The 14,359-nt window shown below is 40.6% G+C and overlaps 1 protein-coding gene across 6 annotated transcripts in view; it reads left to right on the plus strand.

Annotated features, from left to right (window-relative positions):
* Nucleotides 1-10,294, plus strand: part of LRRK2 (leucine rich repeat kinase 2) — a 64,264-nt gene extending 53,970 nt beyond the window's left edge. For 5 of the 6 annotated variants that reach the window (XM_032107678.1, XM_032107682.1, XM_032107681.1 and 2 more), the window contains 7 exons: nt 364-557; nt 844-916; nt 1,730-1,914; nt 2,692-2,844; nt 3,559-3,767; nt 6,900-6,974; nt 8,879-10,294. In XM_032107678.1, the coding sequence (XP_031963569.1) occupies nt 364-557; nt 844-916; nt 1,730-1,914; nt 2,692-2,844; nt 3,559-3,767; nt 6,900-6,974; nt 8,879-9,000 (1,011 nt within the window). In that variant the 3' untranslated portion in view covers nt 9,001-10,294. The remainder of the gene's footprint in view (nt 1-363; nt 558-843; nt 917-1,729; nt 1,915-2,691; nt 2,845-3,558; nt 3,768-6,899; nt 6,975-8,878) is intronic. The other variant, XM_032107679.1, reaches the window with a different exon arrangement.
* Nucleotides 10,295-14,359: the final 4,065 nt, after the last annotated feature.

Here is a 14,359-nt window from a genome sequence, read left to right on the forward strand (position 1 = left end):
GAAATATTAGGCCAGTACTTTTCACTGTTAGCAATTAGTATTGCAGTAGTTCCATTTTTCCAACTTTCTGACAACTTTGAGACCTTGATTAGAATAGAGAGAATATCTTTTTTTGTCAGCATTCAGCCGAGAGATTTTCCTGTGTACTGTTTGAGGAGTCCTTCCCAGCACTTTGAAGATAAGTGGCATGGCTAATGATGTATTCTGCTAATAGGGAATTAGATTTCTTAAAGGGGAAGTTAGACCAAGGGTCTGTCCAGAGTCCAAGAAGATTGTGCTATATTTTTATCATCAGTAATTTGCTAGCATTTACCCTTACTGAAATCATGAACAAGTTGTTTTTCTTCTTCTTTTCTGACTCAGGATATTGCAGACAGTAAAATTATAAGTTTGGCCTTAGTGACTCTTCCTACTGAGAAAGAAAACTGGATTGTGGCAGGAACTCAATCTGGTTCTCTGTGGGCAGTTAACACAGAAGATGAAACAAGAAGGCATCGTCTGCAGAAAATGTCAGATTCTATCACTTGTTTATACTGTAATTCTCTTTCAAAGCAAAGGTATAAATGAATTTTAAATATTTTTGGTTACATTTTGAAAATACTGCTAAATGGAGGTGTTTGGAAAATGACATCTGTACACGCTGCACTTTTGTTCTCACAACTGCTTATTTTGCCCTTCCACTTAATTTTGCTCCCAGTGTAACTGGGGACTGCATTCCTGATCACAGGGGTTGTGTTTGCTTTTAGTGGTTAATTGAATACTTGAAGTACTAGAGACCTTGCATTTTAATTTGTCTTACCTGATTAAGGCATTTCTAGAATAAATTATTTTATTTTATTTCAGCAAACAGAAGAATTTCTTCTTGGTAGGCACAGCTGATGGCAGACTGGCAGTTTTTGAAGACAGAGCAGTAAAGGTAGACTTGTTCTTTGTGGTCTGTTCTACAGAGTGCTATCAGTAATATCTAAAGCAGCTACCAAGAGTAGCTTTATTTCATGCCACTTATTTTTTAATTGCTTCTCTAAAACTAAAATTATTTTTCTACTGCAGTCTGAGAGGAACTGCACATGTTTTATAATAACTGCTTTAAACAATAGAGTTAAGAGGTGAAAAATTCCTTTGAAAGGCCTGGCAAACTGGCTAGAGGCTGACATTAATGGTTGTTGTTATGAATATTCTAACAGTTTTAATCTCCTTTATTTATTGCTGTAATAGCTCCTTTTTCCTCTCATTTAGTAAATTTTTGTGAAACAGCTATGTTAAAGAATAAAATATTGTTTTCTGTAATCAGAGTTCTGCTCACAGAACAGATGAAGAAATGCGGGGAGCTGTTTATACCGGCTGGTACCTGAAGGTGTTTAGTTCCTGACCATATGCAGCTGAGAGCAGTTATGGAGTTGCAGTGCATTTCAGAACTAGATTATAGTCCAGTGTAGGACATCCTCAAAGACATGGATGTGACTTTCCAACCAGTTCTTGAATTGTGCCAGGGGTTGCAGAAAGTATCAGTCCCTGCTCTGGCCTGTTTCTGCTCACAGGCTGTCTCCTATGAGACATCTGTGAAGTGAATATGGTGCTTTTCAGTCAGTAACATTCTGGAAATATTCTGAACCATCAGAAAATCTGGATGTGCAAATTTAATTCAGCAGGCTGTGGGGCCTTGTTTTAACAAGATTCTGAATGTCTGCATCCTCCTTGTTTCTAATGCAGAGTATATTTTTTCTTGCAGTGTAAGGGTGCTACACCTTTGAAGATACTGACTATAGGAAATGTTAGCACACCCCTGATGTGCTTAAACGAATCCTCATGCTTATCTGAAAAAAATGTAATCTGGGGAGGCTGTGGAACAAAAATCATTGCCTTAACCAGTGACTTCTCTGTTCAAAAGCTCATTGAAACAAAGACGAGTCAACTGTAAGTTTTTTATTTTTATAAGTGATGTTATTTGGCTCATTTGTTTTCATTAAAGATTTCTGACAGTACTTTGATGTAATGTCTTGTTCTAGAGCTCGTTCTTTGAGTTTGCTTGTTTCTGTTCTTTTCATAATGCAGGTGGAGTATCAGTGAGTATTGTCGAAAGTATTTGTTGCTGCTTTTAAACGAGGCAATACATTTTTACCCCATAAAGGATTTATGAAGTTAATATCTATGCAACTGATCAGTTTTCTTCTCCAGTTGCATTAGTCCAGGCCCTGTTTACTTTACTTAGAATTACACATACATATTTATCACAGTATTTGTCCTTCCATGTTTGTCAGTATGATATGTGTGCATATCTTTGCCCTACATATATTTAATCATGTCTGATTGCTGACTTCTCACTATTTAGAAATTATTGACTGAGGGTTTGGGAGTCTTTGATGTAATTCTCACATGGACAAATGCTACTCTGAAGTTAAGAGACATTTTTCCTGAGCAGGGAAAACAGTGTTTGATGAGAAAGATTTATTAATAGACTTTGAGCATTAATGTGCCTCCAAGGATGTCATCAGCCTAACTCTGTTACTGTGAGAATTTATGTTGAACTGTAGGAAGATTAAAGCAAAGCCTTTCAGTTGTATCTTAGCCTAGTTTGGTTTTAAGGCTGAATGAATCTGCAAGAATCTGAGGGAAACTAGTCCTAGTCATAGTAGTCAAGTTTTTCTACTAGGTATTTTCTGTGTATCTAACTGGAGTTCTTCTCTCTTCTAGGTTCTGTCATAATGCTTACAGTGATGCAAACATTATTTCAATAGCAATAGACAAATCCATCTACTTGGCAAAGAAAAACAGCCATTTTGTGGAAATCTGGGACAAGAAGACAGAAAAACTTTCTGAATTAATTGACTGTGCACATTTTCTTAAGTAAGTGTTTTCTTTCAGAGTTGTTGGCCTGGTAGATAGGAAGCTGAATATCAGATTGCCTTCTCTAGCATGGTACCCTAACCAGCCAGAGGTAAGGGATTTACCCAGTTTGTTGGGCAAGTGTGGATTTCCTATCTTGTCTTTTTGCCCAGAACTTCAGAATATTCCAAGCAGAATCCCATTTTTTAAAGACCCTTACTGTATTTCCCGATTTCTCTATGATGTCAAGAAGACTCATTTAGCTCAAGAAAGAAGAAAGTATTTTGCTGTCCTTCAGGTGCTAATGCTAATCCAGTTACTTCCTCATCCCCTGAACAAGATGTCTTTTCAGTGCACAAATTCAGGAGGAAATCAGATTTTTATTAACTGTGACAACTTTTTCATTTGCATTTAAATTGATCCTCTGCCTTAGCATGCCACATCCATTTCTTTTTATGGTGAGGTTAGGAGCAGGTGTAGGTGTGTTCTTCCCACTTTGCTGTGACATTAACCTCCTGCAAACTGGGGGAGAACAAAGAAGTGTACCTGCTTCCTATTTAAAGGTCTTCTGAAGCAGACCAGATGGCTCTTAGAAGTCAAATAGTTTTCATACCAGTTTGTTTGCATGAGAATTTGTGAATGATTGCTTAAAAGTCTGGTATTCAGAGAGTTGCTTTAGTAGCTGCAGAATAGGGTGCCACAAAATTCCAATACCAATTCTTTCCGTACTTGTAGGAACAAAGTGGAAAAATTAAATAAGGAATCAAAACATACACTGGCTTATTCTGGAAGAGTGAAGACAATTTGTCTGCAGAAAAATACTGCACTGTGGATAGGGACAGGAGGAGGACATATCTTGCTGCTTGATTTGTCAACACGTCGTCCTGTACGAGTTATAGACAAGTTCTGTGATTCTGTTCGAGTCATGATAACAGCTCAGCTGGGTAAGTAAAACTATCAAGTGATGAGTACTTTGAAATCAGTGCTAAGGTTAGGTTTGCTGTGTCCTGTTTGTTATGGTGTTCCAGGAGCAGATTAGCATGATCCATGATATGCTCATTCATTCTTCTCCATGGCTGTCATTTTCCCTCAGTGCCAGACTGTTGGGTGTAAGCTGAATACCAGCAGGCTGAATACCCGTGCCCACACAAAGCAGCACTTCTTCCCTGGCTTGTCACTGGTCTGCACATGAACCCCCCACCTTCAGTGCATCCTTGTGCCGTGCTTCAGCACAGCTCTCACCATCCTGTCACATGGTCTCTTACGTGTGTCTGCCTGTGTTCTTTCTCCATCTCAAGTGTTACACTTCTGGCTTCTCTCTCTGTGGGCCATGTTGGATTTTAATTATTTTTCCTTCATTGCTTATTGCCTAGTTTTCTTCTCCCATTCTCATTCAAGAGTGGTTCTTTTAGATTTGGGTTACAGGCAGATCACAGCAGAGCTGGGAAAGTGCTGCACATCTGGATTTGGGGTGTGGACTTGTGCTGCTCCTGTCATCAGGAACAGTTGTTTTGAGCTGCTGTAGGCAGACAGGAGTTGTGGGGTTTCAGTGGTGACCATGAACAGCCATAGGAATGTAGCTGAGGAAGGGGCACTCCTTGGCTGTTGAAAGTTCCTTCACCTCTACACTGTCCTGCACCTCTCCCAAAAGTAATAAAGGCCATATCAACTCAAGTTTGTGGTACTGCTGTAGTGATTACATTCAAAATACACATTACTTCAAAAGTACTTTGTGGCACAACATACAGATTCCCATCACTTTCCACTGTGTTTTGGGAAAAACTCTGGAGTTTCCCTGTCAGTGTTATTTAAAGTGTGTTTGCTGTCCAAAAAAAACAACAAAAAAAAAGACACAGCAGCTGTTGTGAATTCAGCAGCACACTGTAGTCCTGATAGCAAATATCACAGTTTCACAGTTGCAGGCTGTGGATATTTTCTCCTTACCATCATGAACTTACTCTGGGGACTGTTTCTTCCTTTCTTGCACCAGAAGAATCCATCAACTACAGTTAAATCATAGTGCTGGCAGTGTTGTATGAGTCAAAAATACCTCATCTTCCTCTGACTTGCCTTTGCCTGAAACAGCAAGTGTTAGTCTGTTCAGTGCTCAGCTGTTCATGGTGCCTGCTATAGCACAGCATTTTTAGTCCATCTAGTCCTGATAGCTACAATGTTAGTATTATAAAGGGACATTTTATTTTTAGCATTTTGTAAAGAATAGTTACTATGAAAACATAATAATTTTTGCCTTACTGCTGTTATTGATAGGGAAAATATATTGTATAGAATAGTATGATTTAAAAAGCCTTGAAGGTCAGTCACCACAACATCTTTAATCAAAATTTTATTTATAGAAAAATTAATATTCAGGAGAAAGACTTCAGCTGCGCTTGTACAAATCTCAAGAACAGCAAATAAGATTGATATATGCAGTTTGATGTGTACTTTTTTCTTTTGATCATCTTTTTGCAGCAATTGTTTATAGGGCTGGGATTTTTTTTTTCCTAAATTCAAGGACTTGGTTTCTACTGGAATCCATGAAAATGTCACTGAGGCTGCTGAGCGGTTCTTCAACAGTACCCCACTGCTTATGTGAAATAAGAGAAGATAGAGGGAAATATTTTTATATGAAATAGTTTCATTTAAGGTTAAAACATATAATGTCAAGCAGAGGTAAATAATTCAGGAAAAAGAGATTTCCAGACTTTGAGACATTAATCTTATCTGTACTTCATATATGAATATGGAAATACAATGTCATTTTTCAATTCTGTCACCTAATACGTTGATGTTCAATAGGCATGAAACTTACTATAGAGAATAATTTAGATGTAAATCTGTAGTTTATTTTGCAAGTGCAGATTTAGATTTTTATATAGTAAGACAGGACCTAGGTCTAAATAAGAAACATTATACTTAAGTTCCAATCACTTTTGTAAGGAGTATGGATAGGACTGGCTACAGAAAAAAAATTAAAGTGGTGAAAAATCTGAGCATGGAGGATGTGTATGATTCCCACCATCCTTCATCTACTATAACCAGATTTACATCACATTCAGAGGAGAATATAGCGCTGACCTCCTCGGAGCAGGAAAAACCTCTCTCTACCTTGCAGAGGGCCCGGGGCCCACTAGAAGACTTCCAAACTGCACTTTCACAGTTCAGCCATACTCCAGTCTATTTACCCCAGAAACTGTTCCCCTCCTCATCTGTGCCCTGGGCGTGTAAGGCTCCATGTATGAGGAGGTGTGAGGTGCAGTACTGCAGCTGGGGTGTCTGCACAGTGGGGGCTGTTCCTTCCCTGGCCTGATCCTGACCCAGGGGCATAGGCTGGGTCCTGTATTCCTCTACCAGCTTAAAGCCAAGGGCTTTCCACCCTCATTGTGTTGCCAATAGGAACAGGGAGCTGCCGTGGCAGGAGAACATGTGACAGCTTCTATCTATCTTTGCATAGACATGTCTTGTTGGAAATAAGGAGGAAGTTGACATTGAAACACTGCCACATTCTGTTTATCCCTTTGTGATCCAACCACTCTTCCTGGTCTTTTTTTTGCATTATTCAGTAGGCACCTTCTTACAATCTATCCCCTATTTCCACGTCCCACCCATATGCCATCATAAGTTTAAAACTTCTAGTTCATAATTTTTCTCAGTTTTTGTCATATTTGGTTGGTTTGGTTTTCTCGTAACTGAACTGGTTACTGGTACATTCTGCTGTGCACTGGGACTTCATTGGCAGCCTGTCCTTCTGCTGTGACATCTGTTTCCTGTGACTCTACCATCTCTGCCTATGCTGTATAATAGGGTGCTTTGTTCTTGGGCTTGTTCAGCAGGCTGGTCAGCTGATCCTGTGCTTATGCCTTGGAACCCTGATAAACCCTGACATTAAATGGAGATGGGAACTGTATTGTCTTCGTGTCTGGGTTTTTCATGGTTAGTGATTTCGAATAAAGGGTCCAGTTGATTGAACTCTGCTTTCTGTCCTCTTAGTGCCTTGATGTCATCTATTCTTTCTGTCCTTAAATTACAAAATTGACATTAAAATTAAGATCTGATATTTTATTTCTTTGAAAAAGGGAGTCTCAAGAATGTGGTCCTTGTTTTGGGATATTGCTATAAAAGTGACGCCGAAGACAACAAATACCACAAAGGTACCTGAATTGTGTTTTATTAACTTGTATTATTAGTGGAGCAGATACTATTGTGCTTGACTACTCACTGAGAGTGAAGAGTTGATCATCATTTGACATAATTTTATTGAAACACTATTATTAAATAGTTTTTGGTTTCTTTTGCATATCTGGGCTCATACAAACTAAAAGTAACTTCCAAAAATGGATCTGAGGAAGCCACTGTTAGAAGGGTACAATACAACTTGTTGGGAAACTGTATTTGGAGAGTAAATGTCATTGTCTAATTGGAGAATGTATCAAATGGATTTCCAGAGGTGTCTGTGCTAGGTCAGGAATCCCCAATGTTTTCATGAGTGATGTGGATGAAAGAATAGTGAATGTGCTTTTCAGATCTGCAGACAATTTACAGCTAAGACAAGCTCACTGGAGGGCAGGATTAGAACTCAAAGTGACCCTGACAAACAGAACAAATGGTCCGGAAGGAAATAGGATACAATTCTGTAATGACAAATGCAAGACTTTTTATTTAATTAGGAATGATCCATTGTACCAGCCTGAGGAAATGATCAGCTTAAACAGCAGTGCTGCAGAAAAAGGGTCAGAATTGATGGGAGGCTGGTTATGAGTCAGCCATGTCATGTGGGTGCAGAGGAGGCAAACACCACTCTTGCACCATGAAAGGGGTGCCTGTAAGACATGAGCTAATTCTTACACTCTTCTGAGTGCTGATATGGTCTCTGCTGGAGGAGCCTAACCATTTGGAATATTGCTGAATGATCTGGACTATTAGGAATAGTCCAGAGGAGACAAATGCAACCTGTGAGGAAATGTTACAGGGAGTTAAATTGGGTAATATAAATAAAGCTTAGAAAGGACATGATAATAGGCTTCAAATATGTAAATGAAGAGCAAGAAAATAGAGACTTCTACATATTCCCTGTGGGTAGGATAAGCACTAACCAGTTTCTGTTACAGCAAGGGAGACTTCGGTCAGACATTGGTAAAAGCTTCCTGACAATTAGGATAGTAAAGTGCTGAAAGATAGAAAATCTTCATCTTCAGATTTTTCTAAGAACAGTTAAAGTTGATGCTCTGATCAATGCCCTTCTTCACCTTTCTCTCATCCCAGTTTCAGTGACTCCTAAAAATGTGGCAAAGATAGTATACAGTTAAGAAGGGCAAGTGTAGATGAGCTGACTGAAATGAGTCAAACTTTAGAGCACTGGGGTTTATACTATGGTATTCCCCAATTCCTGTAACAAAAAGAACATTTATTGGCTTACTAGCATTTTTATTTTATTTAAGAGTGACATTAATTACAGAGAAGAATCAGAAACTCCAGAATCCTTGGGGCCTTAGTTTGTAAGCCTCGACTCATGTTAGTGTTCTCAATTATCTCTCTTCCACTAACTCCAGTGTGAATTCTTCATGAATAAAGAGTTGTTTGCATGAGTGTAGACTGAAGAAGTGACCTTTTCTCAGTATATTCACCAGCTTATGAAATCAGTTTTTATTTTACAGTGAATGGGGTTTGAGTCTCATAAGCATTTTGGGGTATATCTGCTTGGAAAGATAGAGATGAAATTCTAGCAGGTACCTCAGTATTAGCATTAGCTGTAGCTCAGGTCAGTACCTTAAGGCCCACAGAAACCAGAAATGGTTTTTCAAGTACTTTTAAATGGGATACTCTTAAATTTAGGAACTGGAATCCAAATCATTGTGCAAGTACAAACAGCTTGTAACCCGTAACTGCATCACCTCACACATGAAGTGTCATGTAACTTGTCTTCTGGGTCCTAAAAATCATGCTTCATGGGGTGAATTTATGAGTAATTGAGAACAAGCAGATAAGCAAAATAGTTTCAAATTATGCAATAACTCATCTCTGTTGCAGTTTTCAAATTTTCTTTTTTTTTCTCCAGAGTTACAATCCTGCGTGTCAGTGTGGGACATTAACCTGCCCCATGAAGTGCAAAACCTGAAAAAACACATAGAAATGAGACAGGAATTAGCAGAAAAAATGAAGAGCTTTTCTTTGGACTGAAAAGTCACCCTGCAAGTGCCATTCTCTTTTCTAGTCTTCCATCCTAACATACTGTGCAATATTTACAACTTCTTCTTCCTGTCGTTTTTAACCTAAACCAGGAAGAAAATTACCATGGGAGTATTCATAGGATACCAAGAAGGAATAAGTTATTTGTAATATTTGAAAGGACAGAAAACTGTTGAGAATTTCTGATTCTAAAATGTTATCATGTATCTGTTGTTTACCTGTGAAGTTCTGCTCTCTGTAACTATGGCTCAACTTCAGTATAACATTGTTCATCCAGTTTTTAATCCCAGTTAAACTGGGAATAAGCCAGGAGACTATAAATGGCTCTAATTTACTTCATTATCTCTACTGAGTTGACACTCTAATAAGAAGCAAAATTTAAGCCTCTGTGTGTTTACTGCAGTTTGCACGTATGAGTTTGCTCTTATGATTCATGGTTTAGTAATGTCAGAGCTCATGACCTTATGAAAAACATCATATTTTATCTAACAGCAGTGTTTAAAGGAATATATCATGACTACATTACTCTTTGAAACCAACAGGCAGAATTGTCTGTGTTTCTTCCATGACATTGACTTTTTTTTTCATTATGACCAGCAACAACCCCATTGTGCTACAGTAATAAAATAGCTCCGAATTAAACACCCTGACAGCTCCTGCACGTTGGTGTCCTCCTGCAGCGCTGCAGTCTGCCTGCTCCTAGGAGATGCAGTCACACCACTGGGAACGCTGCCAGTCATGTAGACCTCTTGTGCAGCTCTCTTGGAAGAGAGAAGAGAAAGCACAGGGTCAATGCCCTGGTCTAAAGGCTGCTATGACTTGCTCTTAGTCCAACTTGCTTGTTTGCTTACCTCAGTGTAAAAAAAAAAAAAAAAGAGAAGCTTTGCTTTGATTTTTCTCACATGCAAAGTTTCCACTTACTCATTCTTGTTTGAATTTATGTTGTTATTTTGGGGAATAATCAGGGGAACCTTGAGGAGTGTAAGACCTGGCTGCCTCTTCCAAATTTGTTTCTACACATCATCATTCAAGAGACACTTTTTGCTGCTTTCTGGCTGTAAGTCCAAGCTGCTGCTTGCAGCCCCCACTGATCTGCTCTAAGGAAGTGCCTTATTTCTGTCTACCTGAAGACAGATGCCGTTTTCTTTTTTTGATACCAGAAGAATCTACAGAGTGCTCCCAAAATCTCAAAGAGTGGAATATCCAGAGCCATTCCTGAGTCTATGGAGCTGAACAAGGTTGAGCAACCAAAAAGTTCTCAGTTTTTTGTTGGTTTTTTTTTTTTTTAGAAAATTACGTACTGGGACAACTGCATTTCTTGTGGCCAACTCTAGCATTGTTCTAGTTTCTGCCAGTTGTGGAGTGCATACTCAGGATTTCTTTCAGATATGCATCCCAGTTTTTATGTATTCTTATAATCTGTGTACTGAGAAGAATTTTCTATTTATATGGGATTTTATAACTCAGAAAATATATATTATCTTAGAATGAATATGGCTTTTTTTTAAAAGAAAAGAATATATGCATTGTGATTAAGTTTATCTGTAAGTAATTTTAAAATGTAAGCCTAAACATTTTTATTAAAACTGTGCTTTGTTAATAATGTAAGTCTACTTTCTCATCACTGAATTTTTAAGAAGGGGCTTTTCTGTGCAGATTGTGTGGCATTTAATTCCTTCAGGGTGATGCAAAATCCTGGCTCTGTAGGTGTTATTGACACAGCTGCATTCCCACTTGTGCTCTGGCTCAGTGCGTGTCTTGAGCCCTTTTCCCTTCCCATTTGTCTTCTACTTCCTGTTTCTGCAGCCCTTCCCAGAGATAGGAGGTGACCTGTAAGGAGTTCTGTCCCTGTGGTCATCCCTCACCTCTCCAAAACTCTGGATAACACTGATTCATAGACTGAATCAGGTCATGTATTCAGTATTACAGGAAGGGCAAGAACAAAAGAAACAGCAGCCAAAAGAGAGTCAGGAGCTCATTGCAAACCTGACTCAACTGGCCACTGTTGATTTATCCGTGGTGGGAGAGCAAAATTCTGTCATGGTGGTAACCAACAGGGACTGTTTAGCAATACAGCACTCATCCACACAGAGAACAGTGATCCCACTGCATCCTCACCAAATACCTTCTAGTACTGCAAGAAGATATTTAGAGAACATCTTGTGTTGGTGCTTCTTGTAGAAGCGCTCAGGGACTGCCATCCCTTCCCCAGCTGGCACCTGCCACCAAGGGCAGGAACAGCACCATTGAACCATGCACTACCAGGAAACCTATTCCCAGAAATATCTCTACTGACAAAGTAAAAGGAGAGAGGAAAAAAAAAATATCCATAACTTTGTGTTCACTCTGGTTTCAGTGGACCTGTTTGAAAATCAGTGGAAGCTGATCACATAAGAGGACAAGCCCTAGCAGATGTAGTTTCTTGCATACTTAGGATAACATCCAGCACCTGAAAACAGGTAACCCTTACTCAGAAAAGAGCCTGTTTGCTCATGGGAAACAAGCATGTGGTGTGGTGTGACTGAACACCTGAACTGGGATGGGTAATGAACCCCATATCCCTCGATGCAGCTAAAGGGTGCTGGGGTTTAAACCTAAAGACAAGGAGACTAAACGTACACAGTGAGCTGAATGCTTGATCAGATACTGTTGGGGTTTTTTTTAAGTACCCTTCCCCTTCTATGCTACTGAATTTAATTAGAGTCATTCTTTTTTATTGGTTGCTTTGCTCTGGCAAATTACATATGCAGATTTGCTTGCTCATTAATTTTAACCTGATTTCTTTTACAAGCAGTTCCTGGTCAATCCCACTGTAAACAAGCTGCACAGCCTGATTTAATGCACTTTCGGTATTATGTCCCGGCATTCCTCTTACTCTGAACTCTCATACTGCCTCTAGTGTCCCATATTATTACCCTATTACTTCTGCATGCACCACTTTGGGGCAAAACTGGGACACGAAAGGGAGGAGAGAGAATGAGGCCTCTTAGATGTAGCTTAACCCCCAAACGTGGGCATTTGTCATTACTGCCACTTACTAACCATGCCCATCCACCTGCAGCAAGCAAGACAAATAATCCATTCTACAATAAACGCTTCAGATACCAGAGACATGAGAAACTAGTAAGGAAAAACAATGAGTCTCAGTGAATGTGGAAAAGAGTGACAGTCATATTTTTCTATTAGTCTTTCAAGTAGAAGAGCATATGAACAATTTTCCCCACTTACTTTCTGGCTTTTGTCATTAATTAAAAAAAAATAAATCTGAAAACAGCTCCCCTTACCTCCCTTAAGAGAACCAAATTTTCTGAACAGAACTAGCAAGCATTCTGTTATTTCTGTCTCAATTAGTTCTTCATCCATATTATGAACTCATCCCAGGGCTGTACTGATCTGTACATTCTCATATAAAAGCCTTCCTCATGGTCTTTGAACAGGTGTAACTCACTGGCTGCCAGCATACCATTTTGGTAACTTTGCCAGGTTCTTTTTTTGTTAGGTAGGCATATGTCTTTGGAACAATTAGTTTATAAATACAGAGTGGCATAATCACATGACAATGGAGAATCATACTTATTGCATATTTGTATTTTAAAATTCATTATTTCAAGAGGAAGAAACCACAAGATGTATTAATTATTGTTGCATTAGCAAAGGGAAACCTAATTTAGCAAAAACTTAGAAGTGAACCCTGGTGAAATTTTTAACACCTTCAAGAATGTTCTTTGCTGTACCTGTGAGATGTGTAGGCACTGTGAGGACAGCTGTGCCTCGAGCTTTAGGCACCTCAGCAAGGCTCCTCAATCCTTACACTGGTACTTGTTTAATTAAGTAGCAGAATTACGAAAATTATCAAATCGTGATACAACTTTTTCCCCTGCAGTGACCTCATGCTGACTGGTACCTCCCTTTTTACATGGGTTGTTTGGACTGAGCAGTAAACTGGAATTATTTTTTTTTAAGTTATTAAAACTTACGATACACTAATTGATCTATTTTTAAAACGGTAGTTTTTTTAAACTATACCAATATGATTCTAATCATATTAGTATAAAACATGATGAAAGTCAAAAAGCAAGTAAAGGCCTTTTCTTTTTTCCCCTTTCTTCTGTGTTGGTTTGCCTTTCCTGCTGCCAGAGGTTTAAGTGCTGCCATCAGTCCCTACAAAGGCTGTCACTAATTAGTGAGGGGAGACTTAAAAACCAGTGTGCTGTCTCTGGCGTACGTGATTGTTTACTTCACTTCTGCCACAGCCCATGAGTGTCACTGACCTGAAAAGTTAAAGCGGACAGAAAAAGGGGAAAGAAATTAAAATCTCCTGGGACCATTCCACTGTTCTGCCTTTTTGGAACCATTTTTCCCTTGCCTTTTTCCGTGCTTTTCCCGTGCCACGTGTTGGCACCGGCTCCCGGCGGCACAGCTGTGCCTGGGAAAGGGGCCGGCTCTGCTGGGGGGGCTGTGACACCGCTGCCATCCAGCCGTGAAGCACGGAAACCATTTTGCAGGAAAGCGAGAGGAGAGAGAAAGCAAGGGGGTAAAGAGAGAAATAAATAGCAAGCAGAAGCTGGCAGCGTCACTGCTCAGCAGCCGAGCCAGCAGCCCTGTGGGGGCCGGGGCCCGGCTTTGGTCACGGATCCCCTCAAGGCTGTCCCAGCAGCGAGGTCAGGGCAAAAAACGGTGCCAAACGTGGGGTGGCCAAACGGTGCCCGGTGCTCAAGGATGCCTGGGCAGAAGCGAGCAGGCTGGAATCTCCTCCAGCGACGTGGGGCTGCATCCCACCGGGAGCTTCCAGCTTCTCCTGGGCCAGCACCTGCCGTGCCAGAGCACCCCGGCTTGCCCCGGCCGCAGCCCCCTCTCTGGGGCACCCCAGGCCGGGCTGGCCCTGCACCACCTCGCCTCTGCAGACCTGTTTAACGGGGCTGCAAAGGGGACAAAACCCTTCACGGCAAGCTCCCTTCTTAAGGGAAGGATTACCCACCACCAGTCAGAGCCGGAAAGGAGAGACCCCGCGTCAGCCCCACACAGTGACGGCGTGAGCACTGCCTCCGCCCACAGGGTCACACAGCTCCAGCACCGCCTCCTCCTCCCCTGCCCCCGCAGAGCCCGGCCTGCACAGGACCTGCCGTGGGCACACAGCGTGGTGGGACAGGCCATGTAGAAAGCGACCCACGGAGCGGCGACGGAAACACCTGGCGCTTTTCGCTATAAATACACCAACGTAAGGTCGGTCATTCTCTGTTCTGCTTTTTCTTGCCACGACACCTCAGCAATTGCCTTGAAAACATCTGTTTTCTGTGGAGTTACAAGAAACATCCACCCCCGCCACCACCTGCCAGGCTCCTGGGCTCTG

This window comes from Corvus moneduloides, chromosome 4, assembly GCF_009650955.1.
Source record: "Corvus moneduloides isolate bCorMon1 chromosome 4, bCorMon1.pri, whole genome shotgun sequence".
Taxonomy (NCBI): Eukaryota; Metazoa; Chordata; class Aves; order Passeriformes; family Corvidae; genus Corvus; species Corvus moneduloides.